Here is a 26,302-nt window from a genome sequence, read left to right as displayed (position 1 = left end):
AAAAGTAATCAACTAAATACTTTTTAACTATAATATTCTATACACGTTTGATGATAGCCATGTATTATGGTATTATGTATGTTTTTATATTTAACAATTCTTGTTCCTTAAAATGTGCTTTATGGAGAAGGAGCCAGAGTTAGTGAAATTAGTTTAGGTCAATTTAGGATATATTAATGACATTATCCCACACATTGTTCATGTCATAGGCATGAACTTAAAAAATTTAAAGTTCCTGCTGCCTGCTTAGATGCATCTACTAATCTAGAGCAGTTGTGAGGAAGATCCATCTGAACTAGATAAAAATATGAGCAGTGGAGTATTGGTTATTTTATTCTGGTTGACTCAGTTATTTGCCAAAAAAAAGGCCCTGGTCAAATTGTTGATCACTAGGTAAAAATAATTTGGACTAATATATTAAATTGTTGATCATTAAAACAATTCTTTCAAAGTACTTGTCTTTTATGCATTTGTTTACTTTAACATGATTTAATTTTAAAATATGTGTTGAATCCTCTTTTTTTAAGACAGGGTCTTGCTCCGTCACCCAGGCTGGAGTGCAGTGGTACAGTTACAGTTCACTGCATTCCCACCCTCCTGGGCTCATGTGATCCTCCTATCTTAGACATCTGCACAGCAGGGACCACAGGCACACACGCCATCCGAATATATCCTTCTTCACCAAAGTTGTGGCCCCAGCTTTAGAAAAAGGAAACTCCTGGATAGTTTCCTTTTTTTTTTTTTTTGTGGAGACAAGGTCTCACTATGTTGCCCAGGCTGGTCTTGAAATCCTGGGCTCAAGGCTATCCTCCTACCTCAGCTTCCCAAAGTGATGGGATTACAGGCATTAGCTGCTACACATGGCGTTTTGAATCCTTTTATGTGCAAAGATACAATCTGAACCCTTAGGACATTTATAGCCTAATATTTTCTTCCATCGAAGTTGCTAAAGCCCATCACCAGAATACCACAATTAATATTCTCAGGATAGATTATTAATAGTTGCCTAGGAATAAGAATGGTATGTGGCAATGACAGAAATTTGAAATGGCAGATTTATTAAGTACTTTTAAGCCATTAAGTTACAAAAGGCTATTGGGGTCTTAAAAAGACAAAGAGTATACAATAAAACAATGAACAATGACAGATTGTTTTAGGTTGAACAATTTTTATACAGTTACATCTACAGTACACTACTAATTTACTTAGCAAACTTTTTCCTGAGATTTGCAAATTTAAAAAAAACGAAGAATCAAACTATATCATCTTTTCTGTTTTTTTGAAACAGAGTCTCCACTCTGTTGTCCAGGCTGGAGTACAGTGGTGTGGTCTCAGCTCACAACAGCCTCAACCTCTTGGGTTCAAGAATCTTGTGCTTTAGCCTCGCAAGTAGCTGGGATTACAGGCATGCACCATTACGCTCCGCTAATGTTTTGTATTTTTAGTAGAGACAGGGTTTCACCATGTTAGCCAGGCCTGTCTTTAACTCCTGGCCTCAAGTTGATATGCCTGCCTTGGCCTCCCAAAGTAATGGGATTACAGGCGTAAGCCACCGTGCCCGGCCTCAAACTATATTTTTTAATTAGTACAGTAAATACACATTAATCATGACACAATTATTTCTTCTGGATACAGCAGGAAAAATTAAGTTAAGAGAAAGTGCTTCATATTTCTTGATTTGTTATAAAAAGAAGAGATCCTCTCTAGATTTCTGGGTAAGAGGGGAAACTAGCAATCCCACAATGATTTCCTTTATTTCTTGCCATCCGAATATATCCTTCTTCACCAAAGTTGCGGCCCCAGCTTTAGAAAAAGAAATAACACAAAATTACAAATGCATACAATCAAATCATGTTAATAACTTTTATCTCATTGTTTTCTCCTATAAGTGATTATATATGAAAGACTGTAAAACAAAATTAGAATGAAATAATATAATAGTTTCTCCAGGGATTTCAGGCAATTCAAAATAATGGTTTGGAAAGCTTTAGTGCTATATTGATGAATAGACTTAATACCTAAGGAAAACTATATAGTAAGATCCATCCCAGTCCTTTAGTCCTCCTACTTTGCAAATATGACTTCTCTAAGGAAAGAGTATTAGTATCCTTTATAAGGCTCTATCTCTAAATTTTTTTATAACAGTATCGTGGGTAATGATTTTCTATCAAACTTAAATTCCTCTAGAGAATGCCAATTAAGAAATATTTTGAGTGACTACTATGAAAAGCTATAGGGGAGGGAATTCTAAAGCCAACAACAAAATGCAGCTCTGAAAGAGTTTTGATCTAGAAGTGGAGCTGAGATAAGACTTTCTCATAATTAAAGCTATTGAAAAATGAGCCAGGCATGGTGGCTCACACTTGTAATCCAAGTGCTTTGAGAGGCTGAAGTGGAAGGATTGTTTGAGGCCAGAGTTTGAGACCAGCCTGGGCAAAATAGTAAGTCCCTGATTCTACAATTTTTTTTTTTTTTAATTAGCCAGGCATAGTGGCGTGTACCTGTATTCCTTAGCTACTCTGTAGGCTGAAGTGGGAGGATCATTTGAGCCCAGGGGTTTGAGAGTACAGTGAGCTATGATTATACTGCTGCATTCCTGACACTCCAGCCTGACCCTGTCTCAAAACAAAACAAAGCAAAACAAAACAAAAAAAAAGGACTATTTCTACCTGGCGCTGGAAGTGTTCAAGCAAGCGGAGGCGAATTGTTAGCGATGTTGCAGAGAGAAATCATGGGTCGAATTAGGGTTGGAGTAGATCAGTGTTTTACTTTTTGATTTCATGGACTTAGAGGAGTTCAAAAGGTTTTTACAGATTGATATACAGTTATCAATTTTAAATTAGCATGTATAGACACCTTTTTTTTTTTTTCTTGCAGATGAAGTTTTGCTCTTAGTTGCCCAGACTGGAGTGCAATGGTGCAATCTCAGCTCACTGCAGCCTCGGCCTCCCGGGTTCAAGTGATTCTGCTGCCTCAGCCTCCTGAGTAGCTAGGACTACTACTCCTGGCATGTGCTACCACGATGGCTAATTTTGTATTTTTAGTAGAGACGGGGTTTCTTCATGTTGGTCAGGCTGGTCTCCAACTTCTGACCTCAAGTGATTCACCCACCTTGGCCTCCCAAAGAGCCGGGATTACAGGTGTGAGCCACCACGCCCGGCTGTATGGACATCTTTTTAAAAAAGTATACTATTGGCCGGGCACGGTGGTTCATGCCTGTAATCCTAGCACTTTGGGAGGCAGAGACGGGCAGATCATTTGAAGTCAGGAGTTCGAGACCAGTCTGGCCAAACATGGTGAAACCCCGTCTCTACTGAAAATACAAAAATTAGCTGGGCATGGTAGCATGAGCCTGTAGTCCCAGCTACTGGAGAGGCTGAGGTATGAGAATCGCTTGAACCTGGGAGGCAAGGCGGAGGTTGCAGGAAGCCAAGATTGCACCTGTGTACTCCAGCCTGGGCAACAGAGTGAGATTGTCTCAAAAAAAGAAAATAAATAAAAACCATACTACTTACTGTCACCATTATGTTGTAAAAGAAAATACATTTTAACACCAAAAGCAAAAATTCCAAAGACATAATCTCTATTTTAAGGATAGTCTTTTGAGTAAATAAATTTAGATTAATGAAAAGTCACCAAAATATTCTTATTTTCTTACTTTACCAAGACTGATGAAAAAACTTAGAAAATCCTTGTAAGAGGAATGATTTCTGAAGCTCTTTATCATTCTGAGATTTTGTAGTGGTAGGTATATAAATATCATACAAGGCAAAATTCATTAAGTGCTCTAGGATACAAATAAAAGTGTGAAATTGAGAAAATGCCTAGTGTGTCTGGAGAGCAGTAAGAAATTTAGTTGAAAGGAAAACTGGATATCTTTAGTAGAATAGCGGAAAAAGAGGATAGAAAGCTGGTTTGGGGTCATGTTGTGAACAGCTTAGAACAGCCTGTGGAGGAACACGTACTTCAATTACAAAGGCAAAGGGAAGCTGTTACAAATTTTGGCTCAGGGACTCAAAGACTGTGTTTTTTCATGCAGTGGAGAACCTAAGAAATGCTGGTTTATTGTTGGAAGACAAATGACACCGTTTAAAAGGACTGTGCTTTAAGAGGCCTTAAATATTCTATGTATCAGCCCTCACTGGACCTTTTGCAGGTCCTATTTTTTTCTCTCTGTACCATTTAACACAGTTGTCTACTCCCACCTTACTGGTCTCTTGGCTTTAAGACACTACTATGTTCTGATTTTCTTATCTCTCTCTGGTCAGTCCTTCTCAAACATTTTCATGAGCTCCTTTCTTTGCTTCCTTTCACTTAATTGCCATTCCACTGCTTAGAAATTTTTGGTGGCTCTCCATGCCTTTACAATAAAATTCAAACTCCATCATCACCTCTAATCAACCAATGGCTGTAGTGGGTTTTTTTGTTTGTTTGTTTTTGACAGAGTCTCACCACGTTGCTCTGTTGGAGTGTGGTGGTGCAATCACAGCTCACTGCAACTTCAACCTCCTGTGCTCAAGCAATCCTCCTGCCTCAGCCTTCCCAGTAGCTAGGACCACAGGTGCATACCACCATGCTCGGCCAATTTTTTGTTTTTAGTAGAGAAGAGGTCTCACTATGTTGCCCAGGCTGCAGCAATGCTCTTTTAATATCTACTTTAATAAGCAAAAGCAATAACAATAATCTGGCCAGGCTATTATTGATATTAATAGACACCACTTATTTAGCACTTACTCTGTGCCAAACAGATTAACATAAATTATCTAATTTAATCATCATTATGTGAGGTGAGTATTATCTTCTTTTACTAAAGAAAAAAACAGAAGGGCAGAGTGGTAAAGTGGCTTGCCACAAGGCACATAGATAGTAAATTGTGGCCGGGCGCGGTGGCTCAAGCCTGTGATCCCAGCTCTTTGGGAGGCCGAGACGGGCGGATCACGAGGTCAGGAGATCGAGACCATCCTGGCTAACATGGTGAAACCCCGTCTCTACTAAAAAATACAAAAAAAAATTAGCCGGGCATGGTGGCGGGCGCCTGTAGTCCCAGCTGCTCGGGAGGCTGAGGCAGGAGAATGGCGTGAACCTGGGAGGCGGAGCTTGCAGTGAGCCGAGATCCGGCCACTGCACTCCAGCCTGGGCGACAGAGCAAGACTCCGTCTCAAAAAAAAAAAAAAAAAAAAGATAAAAAATTGTGAAGCCAGAGTTCAAATATAGGATTATTTTATTCCAAAGTCCACTCTAACTTTTATACTATGCCTATCCCTACAGTTATCTCTGTGAGTGAAATCATAAGGGGAATGAAATTGAGACCAGTACATCTAGGATCTCATGTAATTTATATCTTACTATGGTCACTGCCTTAAATAATAGGCAAAATAAATCATTTTAGATGAACTGAGTTTGGACCTGAGATCTAGTATGAAAATTGAATTGAGGGTCTAGTTACTAGCAGTATGAATTCAGTCCGTGAGACCAAGGAATCCCAGACCCCATTCAACATCTAGATAATTTGCTTTTCTCAGTTTTACCAACCAAGATCAATTGCCCCAATTTTCAAAAGATCCCAGACTTCTTTTTGACTGAGTCCTGCTAACTTCCCTTAAATAATGAAACTGATAACAAAAAAAAATCTTAAGCTAAATAAAGTATCTGAGGACAAAGTCTTGCCTTCAGAATTATACAAAGTCTGCTCCAAATGTTCATTTTGGTACTTATCAAGTTGTATTTATTTTATTAATTCTATAGCTCTTTCACTCAAACTGTTCAACTTTAGGTAAGTTTGTTAACTAAATGCCTATCTCATAAGAGTATTTTTAAAATTAAATTAGAAAATGTATTTAAAGTACTCATACAATATTTGGTATATAACCAATGCTTACTAAGTGAAGGTAGCTATTTTTATTATTATCCAGGTATGAGTACATCTGATTGGACTCAAGTAGAGTACATCTACTTTTTTTTTGAGATGGAGTTTCGCTGTTGTTGCCCAGGCTGGAGTGCAATGGCACAACCCCGGCTCACCGCAACCTCCACCTCCCAGGTTCAAGTGATTCTCCTGCCTCAGCCTCCTGAGTAGCTGGGATTACAGGCATGTGCCACTATGCCCAGATAATTTTGTATTTTTAGTAGAGATGGAGTGTCGCCATGTTGGCCAGGCTGGTCTCGAACTCCCAACCTCAGGTGATCCTCCCACCTCGGCCTCCCAAAGTGCTGGGGTTACAGGCATGAGCCACCTAGCCGGGCTGAGTCCGTCTACTTTAAAAAATATATATAGCCTTCTTCTAGGGTGATCACCAGTCCCAGTTTGCCTGGGACTGTCCTGTTTTTTTTTTTTTTTTTTTTTCTGAGACGGAGTCTTGCTCTGTCGCCCGGGCTGGAGTGCAGTGGCAGGATCTCAGCTGCATACTGGCAAGCTCCGCCTCCTGGGTTTTTAACGCCGCATTCTCCGGGCCTCGCCTCCCGAGTTAGCTGGGACTACAGGCGCCCACCACCTTCACCGGCTAGTTTTTTTTTTTTTTTTGTATTTTTTAGTAGAGAGGGGGTCTTCACCCGTGTGCGGGCAGGGATGGTCTCGATTTTCCGTGACCTCATGATCCTTTTGCCCGTCTCGGCCTTCCCCAGAGTGCTCAAAGTGCTGGGATTACAGGCTTGAGCCACCGCGCCCGGCCAAGGACTGTCCTGTTTTTAAAAAGAAAGTCCTATGTCTCAGAAAGCCTCGTAGCCCTTAGCAAAGTGGGAAAGTTGATCAGTGCCAGTTTCCTTTGTAATAGACTGAAGTCCTGGGTTTCTTAGGCTGTGCCAGACACTCTTCTAGGCATTAGGATTACAGAGACAAAGTCTTTCTAAAGCCTAGGTTCTAGAGGAGAAACATACAGTAAACAAAGAAATACTTGATCATATAATATGATAAGTACAATAAAGAAAAATAAAGCAGGATAAGGGATACAGAGTGTTAGGAGACAGGGCTCAATTTGAGGCGGAATGGTCGGGAAAAGCTTCGCTGAGTGGATGCTTGAGCAAAGATGCAAGTGAGGCAAAGACCTGGATAAAGGGCTAGAAATAAGCATGGTGTGTCAAGAAATAGCAAAAAGGCTAATGTGCCAGGAGCTGAATGAGAGAGGGGAGAGTAGTTGGAGAGGTGGTTGGAGAGGCAGGCTAAGGCCAGATAATGTCATGCTTTACAGGTCATGGGTTTTATTCTGAGTGGGAAGGAAAGCCATTAGAGGGTTTGGGGTAGAAGGGTAACATAATCTACTTTATGCTTTAAAAAGATAACTCTGGTTAATGTATAGAGGATTGACTGCAAGCAAACAAGAGGGAAGCAGCTACCAGTTACAAGATTATTGCAACAGACCAGGAGATAGATGGTGGCTTGAACTCTAATGGTAACAGTAGAGGTATTGAGAAGTGCAGGCATATCTTGCTTTATTGTGCTTCGCTTTATTGTGCATTGCAAATTTTGCATTTTTTACAAATTGAAGATTTGTGGTAAACCTGCGTGGAGCAAGTCTATTGGCACAATGTTTCCAACAGCCTGTGCTCACTTCGTGTCCCTGTGTCATATTTTGGCATTTCTCACAATATTTCAACGATTTTCATTATTATCAAATCTGTGATGGTGATCTGTGATCAGTGATTTTTAAAAAAATTCTTGAGACAGGGTCTCACTCTGTCATCCAGGCTGGAGTGCAGTGGCACAATCACAGCTCACTGCAGCCTCAACCTCCCAAGTAGCTGGGACCACAGATATGTACCACCATGCCCGGGTAATTAAAAAAAAAACTATCAGGCCGGGCGCGGTGGCTCAAGCCTGTAATCCCAGCACTTTGGGAGGCCGAGACGGGCGGATCACCAGGTCAGGAGATCGAGACCATCCTGGCTAACACGGTGAAACCCCGTCTCTACTAAAAAATACAAAAAAACTAGCCGGGCGAGGTGGCGGGCGCCTGTAGTCCCAGCTACTCCGGAGGCTGAGGCAGGAGAATGGCGTAAACCCGGGAGGCAGAGCTTGCAGTGAGCTGAGATCCGGCCACTGCACTCCAGCCTGGGTGACAGAGCAAGACTCCGTCTCAAAAAAAAAAAAAAAAAAAACTCTCTGTAGAGACAGAGTCTTGCTATGTTGCCCAGGCTGGGACCAGTGATCTTTAATGTTACTATTGTAATTGTCTTGGGGTGCCATGAGCCACACGCATATAAGATGGTGAACTTAATTGATAAGTGGTGTGTGTTCTGACTGCTCCACTAACTGACACTTCCCCCATCTCTCTTCTTTGGCCTCCCTCTTCCCTGAGACACAATGATATTGAAATTAGGCCAATTAGTAACCTTACAACGGGCTGGGCATGGTGGCTCACGCTTGTAATCCCAGCACTTTGAGAGACCGAGGCGGGTGGATCACCTGAGGACAAGAGTTCAAGATCAGCCTGGCCAACATGGCAAAACTCCGTCTGTACTAAAAATACAAAATTAGCCAGGCATGGTGGTGCACGCCTGTAATCCCAGCTACTCCAGAGGCTGAGGCAGGAGAATCGCTTAGAACCTGGGAGGCAGAGGTTTCAGTGAGCCGAGATTGCGCCACTGTACTCCAGCCTGGGCAACAGAGGGAGACTCTGTCTCAAAAAACAAAAACAAACAAACAAAAAACAACCTTTCAGTGGCTTCTAAGTGTTCAAGTGAAAGGAAGAGTTATACATCTCTCATTTTACATCAAAGCTAGAAATGATTATGCTTTGTGAAAGCCAAGGTAGGCTGAAAGCTAGACCTCTTGAACCAGTTAGCCATGTTGCGAATGCAAAAGGAAAGTTCTTGGAGGAAATTAAAATGCTACTCCAGTGAACACATGAATGATAAGAAAGCAACACAACGGGCCAGGTGCAGTGGCTCATGCCTGTAATCCCAGCACTTTGGGAAGCTGAGGCGGGTAGATAACTTGAGCTCAAGAGATCAAGACTAGCCTGGGCAACATGCTAAAAATACAGAGATTACCTGTGCCTGGTGGCACGTGCCTGTAGTCCCAGCTACTTGGAGGGCTGAAGTGGGAGGACTGCTTGAGCCTGGGAGGCGGAGGTTGCAGTGAGCTGAGATTGTGCCACTGCACTCCAGCCTGGGTGACAGAGTGAGACTCGCAACAACAACAAACAAACAACAACAAAAAAAAAAAAAAAAAAAAAAAAAAAAAAGAAAAGAAAAAGAAAGAAAGAACGAAGAAAAAGAAAAGAAAAGGAAGAAAAAAAAGAAAGGGAAGAAAGTGAACTGGCCTTATCACTGATACGATTTGAGTGGTCTAGATAAAAGAGCAAAGCAGCCACAACATTCCCTTAAGCCAAAACCTAATCCAGAGCAAGGCCCTAACTCTCTTCCACTGTAAGAAGGGTGATGAAACTAAAAGTTAAAGAAGTTAAATCACCTGCCAAAGTTCTTTTATGCCTCCAGTGCAACCTATGCCACCTCTATTTTAGCATTTATCACATTGAGTTGAAACGGAGTATACATGCACCTGCCTGTTTCCTTTACTCCGTTAGACTAGGAGTACCTTGAGGGATGGTAGAAAAGCTGCATTTTTCATTTCCAATTGCTAGTTCCTAGCTTGGCACATGGTAGGTACTCAATATATGTTTGTTGAATCAGTGTCTGAACGAAGATACAAAAATGAACAAGAGACTATCCTACCTTGAAGAAGTTTACATTTTAGTGAATAGAGCATGGTTTGCACAAATAGCTATAACACGAGGGATATGTGTAAAATACTATAATAGAATTCATAAAGCATTGCCAAAGCTTAGGAAATAGAGAAACAATTCTAAGAGAATGGGATATGAAAGAGTATTTGCGGCAGGATTTAAAAATGAATAGGATTTGTAATGACTTTTTTTTTTCATTTTAAAATTAGTACCTTTTTTTTTTTTTTTCCTTTTTTTTTTTTTTTTTTTGAGACGGAGTCTCGCTCTGTCACCCAGGCTGGAGTGTGGAGCGCAGTGGTGCGATCTTGGCTCACTGCAAGTTCCGCCTCCCAGGTTCATGCCATTCTCCTGCTTCAGCCTCCCGAGTAGCTGGGACTACAGGCATGTGCCACCACGCCCGGCTAATTTTTTTTGTATTTTTAGTAGAGACAGGGTTTCACCGGGTTAGCCAGGATGGTCTCAGTCTCCTGACCTCGTGATCCGCCCGCCTCGGCCTCCCAAAGTGCTGGGATTACAGGCGTGAGCCACCGCGCCTGGCCTCCCTCCTTTTATTTTGAGATAGGATCTCATTCTGTCAATGAAGCTGGAGTTGAGTGATGTGATCATGGCTCACTCACAGTGGCCTCAACTTCATGGGCTCAAGTGATCTTCCCACCTCAGTCTCCCAAGTAGCTAGGGCCACAGGTGTGTGTCACCATGCCTGGCTTATTTTTGTACAGAGATGGGGTCTATGTTCCCCAGGTTGGTCTTGAACCCCTGGGCTCAAGAGATCCTCCCAGTTCAGCCTCCCAAAGTGCTGGGATTACAAGCATGAGCCACTAAGCCTGGTTGGACATACTATGTTTAACTTAATTTTTTTTTTTTTTGAGATAGGGTCCTGCTCTGTCACCTAGGCTAGAGGGCGGTGGTGTGATCATGGCTCACTGTAGCCCTAAACTCCTGGGCTCAAAAAATCCTCCTACCTCAGCCTCTCGAGTAGTTGATATTACAGGCACATGCCACCATGCCCAGCTAATTTTTAAAATTTGTTTGTAGAGACTGGGTCTCCCTATGTTGCTCAAGCTGGCCTTAAACTCCTGGCCTCAAGTGATCCTCCTGCCTTGGCCTCCCAAAGCTCTAGAGTTATAAGCATGAGCTTACCACATTCAGCTAATATTTATACTACATATAAATTTTATATTTATGTGTATCTTTTTTCTTTTTTTTTTTTTTTTTTTTTTTTTTTTTTTTTTTTTTTGAGACGGAGTCTCGCTCTGTCGCCCAGGCTGGAGTGCAGTGGCCGGATCTCAGCTCACTGCAAGCTCCGCCTCCCGGGTCCACGCCATTCTCCTGCCTCAGCCTCCCGAGTAGCTGGGACTACAGGCGCCGCCATCTCGCCCGGCTAATTTTTTGTATTTTTTAAGTGGAGACGGGGTTTCACTGTGTTAGCCAGGATGGTCTCGACCTCCTGACCTTGTGATCCGCCCACCTCGGCCTCCCAAAGTGCTGGGATTACAGGCTTGAGCCACCGCACCCGGCCATCTTTTTTCATTTAAATATATATCCCAAGTATTTTATTAGGTTATTAATAATAGTCTGAATAATTCTAATGCATGGAGTTGATTATGTCATAATTTATTTAATCATATACCTATTGTTAGGCATTTTTGGCTACTTACTAGTTTTTACTATTAAAGAATAATGCTACAATTCACCCAAGTTGGGTATGAAAGTTTTCCCATATTTAGGATTATTTTCTTTATATAGATTCCAAGAAAAAAAAAGTAATGGGGCACTGGCTGGGCGCAGTGGCTTGCGCCTGTAATCCTAGCACTTTGGGAGGCCAAGGCAGGCAGATCACCCAAGATCAGGAGTTGGAGACCAGCCTGACCAACATGGTGAAACCCTATCTCTACTAAAAATACAAAAATTAGCCAGGCGTGTTGGTGGGCGCCTGTAATCCCAGCTACGCGGGAGACTGAGGTAGGAGAATCGCTTGAACCTGGGAGGCAGAGGTTGCAGTGAGCCAAAATCGTGCCACTGCACTCCAGCCTAGGTGACAGAGCGAGACTCTGTCTCAAAACAAAAAACAAAAACAAGGGGGGGGGGAAGAATATGAACATTTAAAAAGTTCTTTATTATATCGTCAAATTGCTTTCAAGAAAGAGAATAGGCAAGGTGCGGTGGCTCACGCCTATAATCCCAGCACTTTGGGAGACCAAGGTGGGAAGATCACGAGGTCAAGAGATTGAGACCATCCTAGCCAACATGGTGAAACTCCATCCAACATGGTGAAACCCTGTCTCTACTAAAAATACAAAAATTAGCTGGGTGTGGTGGCACGTGCCTGTAGTCCCAGCTACTCAGGAGACTGAGGCAGAAGAATCACTTGAATCTGAAAGGCGGAGGTTGCAGTGAGCTGAGATCATGCCACTGCACTCCAGCCTGGTGACAGAGTGACTCCGTCACCCCCCCCAAAAAAAGAATAAATACAGCTTACTTTCCCGTCAAACTGTATAAGAATGTCCATCACCAAGACGGGTGGTATTTCTGTAGACAGCATTGGGCTTCACAGGCATATCAGAAAGATGAAGCAGCATATATAAAGAAACAGAGGTAGGGATGTATCTGTAAACTTAGGGAATGATGAATAAGTAGTTCACTGTGGCCAGAGTACGACTGTGGGTATATGAAAATATAGTGGAAGAAATGTCTAAGATTATGTTAAAAACCAGATAGTGGAGCACCTGGAATGCCTGGCCAGGAGTTTGGACTTCATTTTTAGACAATGGTGATCTATTTAGAATTTTTGAGCAGGAGTTGACATGATCTATATTTTAAGAAGATACCTCTACAGATGGCTGGAATAGAATCTGAATTACAGCAGGGCCGTTGGGAATGGCAAAGAGAAAATTCATATAAAATATGATTCAGAGGCCAAATGGATAGGGCTGTGTGGGTTGAGGGGGAAAAAGGAGAAGGCCAAGATGATGCTTAGGCTTTAATAATCTGAAGATGGTAATATATTACCCAAAACAGGGAATAGTTTTCCCTTGAGCTTGTTCTAAAATCCTTTTCAGGGATGAGCGATGAAAGGAAGAGAAGAACATTGTAAACTTATTGAGTATGAGCGTGTGTATATGTTGGTAGTAGGGTGATGTAGGTGGGGAGTTTGGATTTTTCAAGTAGAGCTGCCAAATTGGAAGTTGGACAAGGAAGTCTGTCACTTAGTTAGGAGGTCATTTTCAGAGATTATGAACTGGGGATCATCTACATAATGGCAATAGTTGAAACTGAAGGAGCAGATGAGTTTGCTTTGATATAGCAAACTCATGTAACAGACAGGTGGATAAAATAATGTAAGATATGAGGCTAAAGTTGATGTAACAAAATGAATCAAGATAGTGAGAAATGTGCCATTGCATATGTTTTCTGGGTCGTTGAGCAATTTTCCAACCTCTAATGCACTTTCTTCCTCCAATACATGAATAATTCCATACATCTGAAAACTTGATGCAAATAGTGTCTTCTCTGTGGAGATTTAGACTGTTAGGCATTTCCTCCTCAATAGTCCCATAGCCATTTAGACATGTATCATTATACCACGATGTGTTTGTTGTATCGTTTAAAAATCTATTTAGGCTGGGCGCGGTGGCTCACACCTGTAATCCCAGCACTTTGGGAGGCCGAGGTGGGTGTATCACCTTAGGTCGGGAGTTTGAGACCAGCCTGGCCAACATGGCGAAACCCTATCTCTACTAAAAATACAAAAATTAGCCAGCGTGGTGGCGAGCGCCTGTAATCCCAGCTACCAAGGAGGCTAAGGCAGGAGAATCGCTGGAACCTGGGAGGCAGAGGCTACAGTGAGCCGAGATTACACCATTGCACTCCAGCCTGGGCAACAGAGTGAGACTCTGTCTCAAAAAAAGAAAAGAAAAGAAAAAAATATATATATATGCATGAATTTCTGTCTCTCTTCATAATTTTACTTTTTTCCCCTTTTTGAGACAGGCTGGAGTGCAGTCTGTCACCCAGGCTGGAGTGCAGTGGGGTGATCAATGTTCACTGCAGCCTCTCTCTCTCTCTATAGATAGAGAGATTTATATGTATGTATACATTATATATTATATAATATGTATGTATACATAATATATATCACATAATATGTATGTAATATATAATGTATGTATATGTAATATATAATATATTATGTATGTATATATAATATATAATATGTATGTATATATTATATATGTATGTATATGTATGTATTATAATACAAATTATATATAATGTATATTATATATTATGTATGTATATATAATATATATTTTTTTCATGTTAGATTGTGAGTGCCTTTAGGACAGGATGGTTTCTTACTATTTTTTGTATCTCCAGGGCCTAGATAATGCCAATCACGTTGTAGATGCCTAGTAAGTGCTCGTTGAATGAATGAGTGAAGAGAAGCAGCTTTGAATTTCAACACTAAAAGATATAGATGATCTTCAAGAGCAGCTTCAGTAGAGGAGAGAATTTAGAACACCTGCTGTAGGGAGTTCCTTAGAGAATCAATAAGATATGAAGGAAATGGTTTCATTTTAAAAAGCTATCACTGGTCTACACCCAAGCTGACCAGTGATGTGAATAGGTTATCAGTGAGCCAAGATATTGATCCCCTCAGCTACTTTCCCAGTTGGCCATACAAATATCATCATCTTCTATGTGTGCCACAATGGGAAAAGGGTAGGAAAGCACCTTTTGTTTGATTTGTAGACTACGTACTTCAAGTAAAGATTTGAGGGGTGTTATGGGTTGCATTGTGTCCCCGCAAAATTCATGTTGGAATCCTAACCTCCAGTACCTCAGAATGTGAACTTATTGAGAGATGGGGTTGATGTAGATATAATTAATTAAATTAAGATGAGGTCATTAGGGTGGGTCCTAATCTAACATGAATGATGCTCATGAAAAGGGAAAATTGGCTAGGCACAGTGGCTCACACCTATAATCCCAGTGCTCTGGGAGACCAAAGCAGGAAGATCACTTGAACCCAGGAGTTTGAGACCAGTCTAGGAAACATAGAGAGATCCTGTCTCTACAAATAGAAATTAAAATTCGCCTGGTGCGGTGGTGCATGCCTGTAGTGCCAGCTACTTTGGTGGATGATGTGGGAGGATTGCTTGAGCCCAGGAGTTTGAGGCTGCAGTGAACATTGATAACCCCACTGCACTCCAGCCTGGGTGACAGAGTGAGACCCTGTCTCAAGAAGGGGAAGAAAGTAAAATTATGAATAGATACAGAAATGCATACAGGCAGAATGTCATGTGAAAATGAAGGCAGAGGTCAGGGGGATGGTTCTAAAGGCCGAGGAAAGTCCAAGATCACCAGCAAACTTTCAGAAGCTAGGGGAGAGGCATCAAACTTTTTTTTTTAATTAAAAGAACATATTTAATTGACACAGATTGTATAAACTCAAGGTGTACAGTGTGATGACTTGATGTATGTGCACACTGTGCAATGATTGCCATAATCAAATGAAATAATGCATCCATCTCCACCCGGGCTGTACCTTTGATTCCCAGAACCTGTTCATCTTATACCTGAAAGTTTACACTCTTTGATCAACATCTCCTCATTTACCCAGCCTCCAGTCCCTGGCAGCCACCATTCTACTGTCTGTTTCTGTAAGTTTGACTTTTTCAGATCCCACATATAAGTAAGATCATACAGTAATTTTTTTTTCCTGTGTCCACAAATATTTTCTTCCTCACAGCGTGAGAAGCTAGTAACACCTTGATCTTAGACTTCCAGCCTCCAGAACTGGGAGATATAAATTTCTGTTATTTAAGCTGCTCAGTTTATGGCACTTTGTCATGGCAGCCATAGCAAACTAACACAAAGAGAAACTCCAGGTGTGCCCCAAAGTTTCAACTCTTCATATATCCTCCCTTTTTTCCCTCTAGAAGTTATGTTCCCTTTGTTTATGAGTGATATAGATGTCAGTTCAACACATATATTGAGGGGCCTTTCGGTGCCACCCACTTAGTCTGTGCTGCGGATACGAAGACAAGACATAATCTCTCCCCAAAGGCACGTACAGAACATTGGAGTGACAGACAAGTAAAAATACAATTTAAATATAATGTCTAAAATGCTGTGATCCAGTATGTATAGGACATTTTGGCAGCATAGAAAAAAGACATTTTGCTCATCCCAAGGATTCAGGAAAGACTTTCTGGAATAGATTGTGCCTGAGCTGCTTCTGAAGAAAAGGAGAAGTAAACCAAAAGAGAAGACAGGATATTCTAGGCAGAGGGAACACAAACCGAGAGAGGAAGGAAGGTATTACAGATAAAGTGGAATGTATGGGAACTACAACTGTGGATGGCGCAATATAACCAGAGTGAAAATAGGAGGCAACGAATGCCAGGAGGTGAGGCTGGCAAGGCAGGGAGCACGGCCTACAGGACTTGTCCTCTGTCAGGGAACATTAATTTTACACTGCATGAAACTCAGTAGAAGAGTTATAAGCCCAGACCCGTTCATATTTTAGACAAATAAGTTTGGCAGCAGTATGAAAGATGGATTTGAGGGTAAAGGGGAAGAAAAGAGAGAGTAAAGGAGACCAGTTAGAAGGGGACAGCAATAGTCCACACAGAGATGCCTGAACTAGAGCCGTAATAGAAGAAACAGAGAAGGGACAGAATCAAGGACATAGATGAGGTAAAATTGCTTTGACTAATTGGTTGCTTGGTCAGACTTGGGGAGGTCTCAGATGAATCCATCATATCTTACTGGGTGACTGTGTTGTGTGGCTCTTTACTGATGTGGGAAATTCTGAAGGAGGAACAGTATGGGGGAGAGAGTACTGAATTATTTGGATGTATTGAGTTTGGAGAGACTAAGATATGTGTAAGTGGGTGTGTCCAGGTAAGTCTGAAGTTCTGGGAAGATGTCAGAACTAGAGCTAGAGATTCAAAAGCTATTGGCATATAAAGGTTATAGCTAGAGTCCTAAGAGTGGAATTATGGCACCCAAGAAAAAATAAAATAAAAAGAGGACCATCCTGGCTAACACGGTGAAACCCCGTCTCTACTAAAAATACAAAAAACTAGCCGGGCGAGGTGGTGGGCGCCTGTAGCCCCAGCTACTCGGGAGGCTGAGGCAGGAGAATGGCGTAAACCCGGGAGGCGGAGCTTGCAGTGAGCTGAGATCGGCCACTGCACTCCAGCCTGGGGGACAGAGCGAGACTCTGTCTCAAAATAAGAAAAAAAAAGAAGAAGAGTACCAACAATTTTGGGCTAAGCAGAGGAATAGTTTCATAAGAGAGGTTGAGAAGGAATGATCAGAGAAGTAGTACAGAAGATAAACCATGAAAACAAAGTGATGAAGGCAGAATAGTAAGTGAAGAGATGGGGGCACTGAGAAATTTAGAATGTCACTTTGTAAGAAGCTATAAAGTTCATCGTCAATATCATGATCATAATCATCATCATCAAAATCATAAGAGAGTATTTGCTGAAACTCCCTCAAATTCCTGATTCCAATTAAATATAAAGTGTAAATATATTACCTGTTTTTCACAAGCCAGTATTCTTTCCCGTTAAGACCACCATAGCCAACCACAAGTACACCATGATTCACATTCTGAGTACAGGATGGTTCATAGTAGACACCTGAGAATCAATTACGGGTGGGAAAAAAGAGTGAATACTAAAGGATAATAAAGGGCATTTAAAAACTGTATTACTTTTTATTAGCCTGCTTTGAATACATAGCAAGATTAATTTAAAAAGTTAAGGACATGGCCGGGCTTGGTGGCTCAAGCCTGTAATCCCAGCAGTTTGGGAGGCCGAGGCAGGCGGATCACGAGGTCAAGAGATCGAGACCATCCTGGCCAACATGGTGAAACCCCCGTCTCTACTAAAAATACAAAAATTAGCAGGGCATGGTGGCACGCTCCTGTAGTCCCAACTACTGAGGAGGCTGAGGCAGGAGAATTGCTTGAACCCAGGAGGTGGAGGTTGCAGTGAGCTGAGATTGTGCCACCTCACTCCAGCCAGGCAACAGAGTGAGACTCCATCTCAAAAAAAAGAAAAAAGAAAAAAAAAAGTTAAGGACGTATACTCTCATGCATAAACTAGGGCTCATAATTATTTGCCACCAAAGCTGTATTTGTCAGTGTTCTTGCCAAGCTTAGCATCACTCCAGTCATGGTTCCCTCAGAAACCTTGTTTGATAAGCACACCACCTTTTTCTAAGTTTTTTTCTTTTCTGTTTTTTTTTTTTCTAAGTATTTTTAAACTTGCATACAATCAGTTATTATAATTCTCTGTGTATACAGACATATTTTATTGTGCTTTGCTTTATTGTGCTTTGCAGATATTACCTTTTTTTTTAAGGAACAGAGTTTTGCTCTGTTGTCTAGGCTGTAATACAGTGGTATGATCATAGCTAACTGTAACCTCAATCTCCTAGGCTCCAGTCATCCTCCTGCCTTGGCCTCCCAAAGCGCTGGGATTATAGGCATGAGCCACTGCACCCAGCTAGATATTGCATTTTTTACAAATTGAAGGTTTGTGGCAACTCTACATTCAGCAAGTCTATTGGTACCATTTTCCCAAAAGCATGTGCTCACATTGTGTCCTTGTACCACATTTTGGTAATTCTCACAATATTTCAAACTTTCTCATCATTATTGTATCTGTTATGCTCATCTGTGATCAATGATCTTTGATGTTACTTTATAATTTTGGAGGTGAGCTACAAACCACACCTATATAAGATAGCAGACTTAACCCACAAATGTTGTGTGTGTTCTGACTGATCCACAGACTGGCCACACTGCTGTCTGTCTCTTCAGGCCTCCCTATCCCCTGAGACACAATGATACTGAAATTATGCCACATAATAACCCTATAATAGGCCTAAGTGTTCAAGTAAAAAGAAAAGTTGCATATCTCTCACTTTAAGTCAAAAGCTAGATGTGATTAAGCTTAGTGGGAAAGGCATGTTGAAAGCCAAGGCAGGCCAGAACCTAGCCTAGGCCTCTTGTACCGAACAGTCAGCCATGCTGTGACTGTAAAGGAAAAGTGCTTGAAGGAAATTAAAAATGCTACTCTCCTGAACACACAAATGACAGGAAAGTGAAACAGCCTTATTGCTGATACAGAGAAAATCTGATTGGTCTAGATAAAAGAGTAAGCCAACCAAGCATGCCCTTACGCCAAAACCTAATCCAGAACAAGACCTTAACTCTCTTCTATTGTAAGAAGGTTGAGAGAGGCGAGGAAGCTGCAGAAGAAAAGTTTGAAGGCAGCAGACGTTGGTTCATGAGATTTAAAATCGCCTCACCCCACCCCGCCCCGCCTTGCCCTGCCCTGCCCTGCCCTGCCCTACCGGGCCCTTCCCCTCTTTTTTTTTTTTTTTTGAGACAGAGTCTCGCTCTGTCACCCGGGCTGGAGTGCAGTGGCCAGATCTCAGCTCACTGCAAGCTCCGCCTCCCGGGTTCACGCCATTCTCCTGCCTCAGCTTCCCAAGTAGCTGGGACTACAGGCGCCCGCCACCTCGCCCGGCTAGTTTTTTGTATTTTTTAGTAGAGACGGGGTTTCACCGTGTTAGCCAGGATGGTCTCGATCTCCTGACCTCGTGATCCGCCCGTCTCGGCCTCCCAAAGTGCTGGGATTACAGGCTTGAGCCACCGTGCCCGGCCCCCTTCCCTTCTTTCTTCCTTCTTTCTCTCTTTCTTTCTTCCTTGTTTTTTAGAGACAGGTTTTCACTCTGTTGCCCAGGTTGGAATGCAGTGGTATGATCATAGCTCACTATAACCTCAAATTTCTGGGTTCAAGGAATCCTTCCGCCTCACCCTCCCAAGTAGCTGAGACTACAAGTGAATGCCACCATACCTGGCTAATTTTATTTTATTTTATTTTTTATAGAGATAGGGGTCTTGTGATGTTGCTCAGGATGGTGTCAAACTCCCAGGCTCAAGCAATCCTCCCACCTCAGCCTCCAAAGCTGGAATTACAGGCATGAACCACCGTGCTCAGCCAATATCCTTTCTTTCTTTCTTTAAATTCTAATTATTATTTATTTATTTATCTTTTTACCACTTCTGTAGAGGAAGAAAGAAGGATGACTCGCATCTACACCAACAGACACTGGGCCTTTATTGGCCACAGCTTCTTTCAGGACATCTTCTCTGCCATAAGGAAGTTCAGTGTACTTTGAACATGTGGCAGCACGATATTTTGAGTCATATTGACACTTCTGATCCTGCAAAAAGAAGTATAAATCAGATAAAGAAGTATACTTCAACTCCTTTGTAAATCACCAGTATCCTAAGCCTGGATTTTAAATATGTCTTCTTTCCTTTCTTTAACTTTTTCATGTGTCTAAGGCTCCTTCCTTTGCAAGTCTTCCAAATCCTGACAGTCCTGGGTTTCAGCAATAATGGAGGAAATACAGAACTATTCTATTCTTTCAAATTGTGAACATCCTCATACAGGCAAAACTTGCCAGGACAAGGTCCCCTCAGACTCTGAGGTGGACTGTAGGGAAATATTACATAGAGATAAAAACCTCTAGATGAGAGCTTTAAAATCTTTTTGATGCCTGCAAGATGATCTGCAGTTAAAATGATGGTATATAAAGACCATATAATATAGGAAACACAGTGTATTTCAAGTGGGAAAAGGAAAGTTACAAATTCATGTTTGTCATATATACAACTATGTTTTGTATTTATTTATATTATTTATTTTTTTGAGACAGGCTCTCCCTCCATTGTCCAGGCTGGAGTGCAGTGGCGCAATCATGGCTCACTGCAGTCTCCATTTCCTGGGCCAAGTGATTCTCCCATCTCAGCTTCCTAAGTAGCTGGAACTTCTACTCAGGTGTGCACCACCATGCCTGACTATTTTTTTTTTTTTTATTTTTAGTAGAGGGGAGGTCTCCCTATGTCGCACAGGCTGGTCTCAAACTCTTGAGCTCAAGCAACCCTCCCACCTCGACCTCCCAAAGTGCTGAGATTACAGGCATGAGCCACCACACCTGGCCAACTGTGTTTTTTAAGTGCTTAACAGGAAAATAACTTGAAAGAAATAAACCAAAATAATAGTGGTTAAGGTAGAAGGTTTTGAGTGATATTTTATATTTTAAAATCTTCTGTAACATGGACACAATCCTTAGGCTATCGTTATATCAAAATGTATAATGAATTTGCGAGGAAGAGGAGGGTATTATTTAGCTTCTCAGTGGGTGGAAGAATGATATGGTTAATGATCTGAGAATAAGGTTGAGCATGGGAGGCTGCAGAAGAAAAAGTTTATAGAGAAGTAATTTTAAGGATAGTTTGCTTAAAATCTGTTTTGTTTAATTTTGAGACGGAGTCTTGCTCCATTGCCAAGGCTGGAGTACAGTGGCGTGATTTTGGCTCACTGCACCTCCGCCTCCTGAGTTCAAGTGATTCTCCTGCCTCAGCCTCCCAAGTAGCTGGGACCACAGGCATGCGCCACCATGCCCGGCTAATTTTTGTATTTTCGGTAGAGACAATGTTTTACCATATTGGCCAGGCTGGTCTCAAACTCCTGACCTCAGGTGATCCACCCACCTTGGCCTCCCAAAGTGCTGAGATTACAGTCGTGAGCCACTACTTCCAGTCATTAAAATCTGTTTTTAAGCATGAGTGCTACTTGCTTATTTGTACTACTGATATATTAAGAAGAGTACTTCATCAGAAAGAGAACTCTTGAGAATTTAAGAATTCCTGCACAGGGTTCTCTCTCATACACAATACTGCTTCTCAAGCAATTGGCATGGTAGCAAGCCCAGTGCAGTCAGTCAGTGGATAACATGAGATCATGGGGCAGCACAAAAAGTTTGCTTGTGACACACCGTGGCTTTGTAGGGATAGGAAGCGTCTGAGTCGATGCCGTTGTTATCAATGATGTACTGGAAAGCCCTTGTCATGAAGCCACCATTGCAGCCTTGGTTTCCATATTTTTCAGTTGAGCAATCCACCAGGTTCTGGGCACTGAGAGACACCAGCTTTCCTGTTTTCAGCTTCAGCTGTGCTTCCAGGGCCCCCACAGCACTGAAAGCCCAGCAAGCACCACAAGAACCCTAAAACAGATACAAGGTCACAAACGCAAATCACAGAAAATCATTCGGAATGACTTCCATAACCCAAACTGGACAACGCTCAACTACATCAGCTCTGTCCCGAGTTCCCAGAAAGAGCTCCGCTACTACAGTTTCCTTCTGTCTTTAACAATGGGAATGAAGACTAAATACTTGATGGTTATCTAGGCAAGGTCCAACCTTGATAGAGATTTGCGGTCAACCAAGCTCAGAGCATAATGACCATATTCAAATATACTAAGAAACAATACTCACCGAGCATGTACCAAATTGCACCTATTTTCACCCATAAGTAAGGGAGATAGTTGCCTACAGTAATGAGATTTTGAGAGAAGCTAGGATGATTTCCTTGACCTAAAATACCCTTTCTCCTGTCAAATGATGCCTGAAACATAAGAAATTTAATCCTAGGTTGGCATTTTTCAAACCTTTGTTATCTTCAGAATTTTTTTGATCAAAAAATATTTTACAAGGAGGCATAAACAAACAAAAAAAGTCAAAGCTGATTTAGTTTTAAAAGGGGCAGGGTGTCCAGAGCCCCATCATAATTGTTCTCTTTCTCTCTCCTCCCCTCCTCCCACTTTGCTCTCCACCCAAAGGAAGGAAATTGACATTGCTTTTGATTGAAGCAAAATTGTTCATTAAAATGCAAGCACCCAGAGAAAGGAGTTCATTAATTTACTCAGAGTTAACATCTAAATATGTGGTTTACTGGGTCTTCTAAAGCTGTTATTTTAGAGAACCTCGGGTAAGAAATCCAAAACTAGTTGAAAGAAAATATGTAGGTGGAAAAGAATAAGAGATTAGCAGTACCATTTACTTCTTTTTTGTTTGTTTGTTTTGAGACAGGGTTTCCCTCTGTCACTCAGACTGAAGTGCAGTGGTGCGATCATGGCTCACTGTAGCCTCAACCTCCCAGGCTCAAGCAATACTCCCATCTNATGATGCCTGAAACATAAGAAATTTAATCCTAGGTTGGCATTTTTCAAACCTTTGTTATCTTCAGAATTTTTTTGATCAAAAAATATTTTACAAGGAGGCATAAACAAACAAAAAAAGTCAAAGCTGATTTAGTTTTAAAAGGGGCAGGGTGTCCAGAGCCCCATCATAATTGTTCTCTTTCTCTCTCCTCCCCTCCTCCCACTTTGCTCTCCACCCAAAGGAAGGAAATTGACATTGCTTTTGATTGAAGCAAAATTGTTCATTAAAATGCAAGCACCCAGAGAAAGGAGTTCATTAATTTACTCAGAGTTAACATCTAAATATGTGGTTTACTGGGTCTTCTAAAGCTGTTATTTTAGAGAACCTCGGGTAAGAAATCCAAAACTAGTTGAAAGAAAAATATGTAGGTGGAAAAGAATAAGAGATTAGCAGTACCATTTACTTCTTTTTTGTTTGTTTGTTTTGAGACAGGGTTTCCCTCTGTCACTCAGACTGAAGTGCAGTGGTGCGATCATGGCTCACTGTAGCCTCAACCTCCCAGGCTCAAGCAATACTCCCATCTCAGCCCCTCAAGTAGCTGGGACTACAGGAGTGCACCATGCCTGACTAATTTTTTTTTTTTTTTTTTTTGAGACGGAGTCTGGCTCTGTCGCCCAGGCTGGAGTGCGGTGGCTGGATCTCAGCTCACTGCAAGCTCCGCCTCCCGGGTTTACGCCATTCTCCTGCCTCAGCCTCCCAAGTAGCTGGGACTACAGGCGCCCACCTCGTCGCCCGGCTAGTTTTTTGTATTCTTTAGTAGAGACGGGGTTTCACCGTATTAGCCAGGATGGTCTCGATCTCCTGACCTTGTGATCCGCCCGTCTCAGCCTCCCAAAGTGCTGGGATTACAGGCTTGAGCCACCGCGCCCGGCCGCCTGACTAATTTTTATTTTTATTTTTTGTAGAGACAGGGCCTCACTATATTGCCTAGGTTGGTTTCTAACTCCTGGTCTCAAGCGATCCTCCTGCGTCTGCCTCCCAAAGCACTGGAATCACAGACATGAGCCACTGTGCCTGGCCATCATTTACTTCCTAATAAATTTTTACTTTCTTCATTGATCACAAGCTGGGGTAGCTGCTCAGAATGCTCTGATTCCTCTCACTTACCCTGACCTCTATGGTGATACATGTGTTTTACCTCTAACTAATTTAGGATTTTTGCAATTTTTTAAAACAAGCAAACTAAAGGAAAATACAACAGCATGGGAACAACAATTTTACAAGGCACATATTTCATTTTCTAACGATGCAAGACTAACCATGAATTAACTTGAGTGGCACAATTTATAGATCACTCTAGCTCTAGTTCTTTCTTCTCCTTCAACTTTGAAATTCACAAGTGAAATGGAGAAACTTCCTGATCACCAGGGCTCTCTCACGCAACACTGCTTCTCAAGCAATTGGCTTACTGGAGAGTCTAGTGCAGTCAATGCATAGCATGAGCAATGAAAGTCTGTGTTAAACACCTATTTGCTTAGTTCAGTGTTTGTCTAAGTAGGTGGTTCTATGATCACTTAGAAAAGCACTGTGGAGGCTGACCACAAGGGCTCATGACTATAATCCCAGTACTTTGGGAGGCGGAAGTGGGAGGATCACTTGAGCTCAGAAGCTTAAGACCAGCTTGGGCAACATGGCAAAACCCATCTCTACTAAAATACAAAGGAAAAAAAAAAAAATAAGTGGGGTGTGGTGGTACGTGCCTATAGTCACTATGTAGGCTGAGGTGGGAGGATCACTTGAGCCCAAGAGGCAGAGGTTGCAGTGAGCCTAGATCGCACCACTGCAGTCCAGCCTGGGCAAAACAGAGGGAGACTCTGTCTCAAAAACAAAAAAACAAACAACAACAAAAAACAACGTTGTGGAGAATCCAGTTGTCCCTCAGTATCCACAAGGGATTGGTTCCAGGACCTCTGAGCATACCAAAAGTCAAGAATTTTCAAGCTCCTTATATAAATGACTGAGTATTTGCATATAATTTACACATCCTCCTATATGTGCTTTTTTTTTTTTTTTTTTTTTAAAGACAGGATCTCACTCTATGACCCAGGCTGGAGTGCAGTGGCAAGATCTCAGCTCACTGCAACCTCTGCGTCCCAGGTTCAAGTGATTCCCCTGCCTCACCCTCCCGAGTAGCTGGGATTACAGGTGCCTGCCACCATGCTAGGCTAATTTTTGTATTTTCAGTAGAGACGGAACTTCACCATGTTGGCCAAGCTGGTCTTGAACTCCTGACCTCAAGTGATCTTCCTCCCTTGACCTGGAAAAGTGCTGGGATTGCAGGCATAAGCCACTATGCCCGGTCTTCCCATGTACTTTACTAACTTTTTTTTTTTTTTTGAGATGGAGTCTCGCTTTGTAGCTCAGGCTGGAGTGCAGTGGTGCGATCTCAGCTCAGTGCAACCTCTGCCTCCCAGGTTCAAGTGATTCTCCTGCCTCACCCTCCTGAGTAACTGGGATTACAGGCGTGTGCCACCGGGCCCAGTTAATTTTTGTATTTTTAGTGGAGATGAGGTTTCATCATGTTGGCCAGGCTGGTCTCAAACTCCTGGCCTCAGGTGATCTGCCCACCTCAGCCTCCCAAAGTAATGGTATTATGGGCGTGAGCACCTGGCCTATTTTTTTATCTTCACCTTTTTCTGGATATTTTTGATCCACTGTTGGTGGAATCTGCAGATATGGAACCTGTGGATATGAAGGGCCAACTGTATAAATAAAATATAATATGTGATCCTTGCCCTTAAGGAACTTATAATTTAGTTGGGAAGACAAGAATAATGAAAATAATTAGAAAGTAACACGCGGGACTGTTAACATTCACTGTAAAATTCTGTAGCTAGACTAAGCATTTAAAGAGCTCTACCTAGGGTTCAGAGGCTTGGGATGGTAATACTCACTTGATATTTCACTTCAGTAACACACCCTTTCTCTCTCCAGTCCACAGAATCCGGCAATATCTGATTGGAGTTTGACTTATATGTGATATTTCTCTGCCACTGGCTGGGAACTCTCAGGGAACTCATCAAAGACATCACTTCTTCACTGGTCTACAAAGCAAATATACAGTCAGGCATCGTTTAATTCCTGGAATATGTTCTGAGAAATGCGTCGTTAGGTGATTTTGTCATTGTGCAAACACCATAGTGTCTACTTACACAAACCTAGAGCATATCGGCTCCTACACACCTAGGCTGTATGGAAGGGCCTGTTGCTCCTAGACTACAAACCTGCACAGCATGGTACTGTACTGAAGGTTGTAGGCAATTGTAGAACAATATGAAGTACTTGTGTATCTAAATATATCTAAACATAGAAAAGATACAGTGAAAATACAGTATAAAAAGTAAAAATGGGGCCGGGCGCAATGGCTCAAGCCTGTAATCCCAGCACTTTGGGAGGCCGAGACGGGCGGATCACGAGGTCAGGAGATCGAGACCATCCTGGCTAACATGGTGAAACCCCGTCTCTACTAAAAAACACAAAAAACTCGCCGGGGGAGGTGGCATGCGCCTGGAATCCGAGCG

The 26,302-nt window shown here is 42.0% G+C and overlaps 1 protein-coding gene across 1 annotated transcript in view; it reads right to left on the bottom strand.

Moving 5' to 3' along the window:
- Nucleotides 1-1,037: 1,037 nt before the first annotated feature.
- Nucleotides 1,038-26,302, bottom strand: part of CTSS (cathepsin S) — a 38,475-nt gene continuing 13,210 nt past the window's right edge. The window contains exons 4-8 of the mRNA XM_017877778.1: nt 25,676-25,825; nt 21,555-21,782; nt 19,769-19,934; nt 17,233-17,335; nt 1,038-1,803 (exon numbers count right to left, since the gene is read on the bottom strand). Coding sequence (XP_017733267.1) covers nt 1,704-1,803; nt 17,233-17,335; nt 19,769-19,934; nt 21,555-21,782; nt 25,676-25,825 — 747 coding nt within the window. The 3' untranslated portion in view covers nt 1,038-1,703. The remainder of the gene's footprint in view (nt 1,804-17,232; nt 17,336-19,768; nt 19,935-21,554; nt 21,783-25,675; nt 25,826-26,302) is intronic.

This window comes from Rhinopithecus bieti, unplaced genomic scaffold (genome assembly GCF_001698545.2).
Source record: "Rhinopithecus bieti isolate Rb0 unplaced genomic scaffold, ASM169854v2 scaffold_10548, whole genome shotgun sequence".
NCBI classification, from domain to species: Eukaryota; Metazoa; Chordata; class Mammalia; order Primates; family Cercopithecidae; genus Rhinopithecus; species Rhinopithecus bieti.
This window is presented reverse-complemented; position numbering and strand designations above follow the sequence as displayed.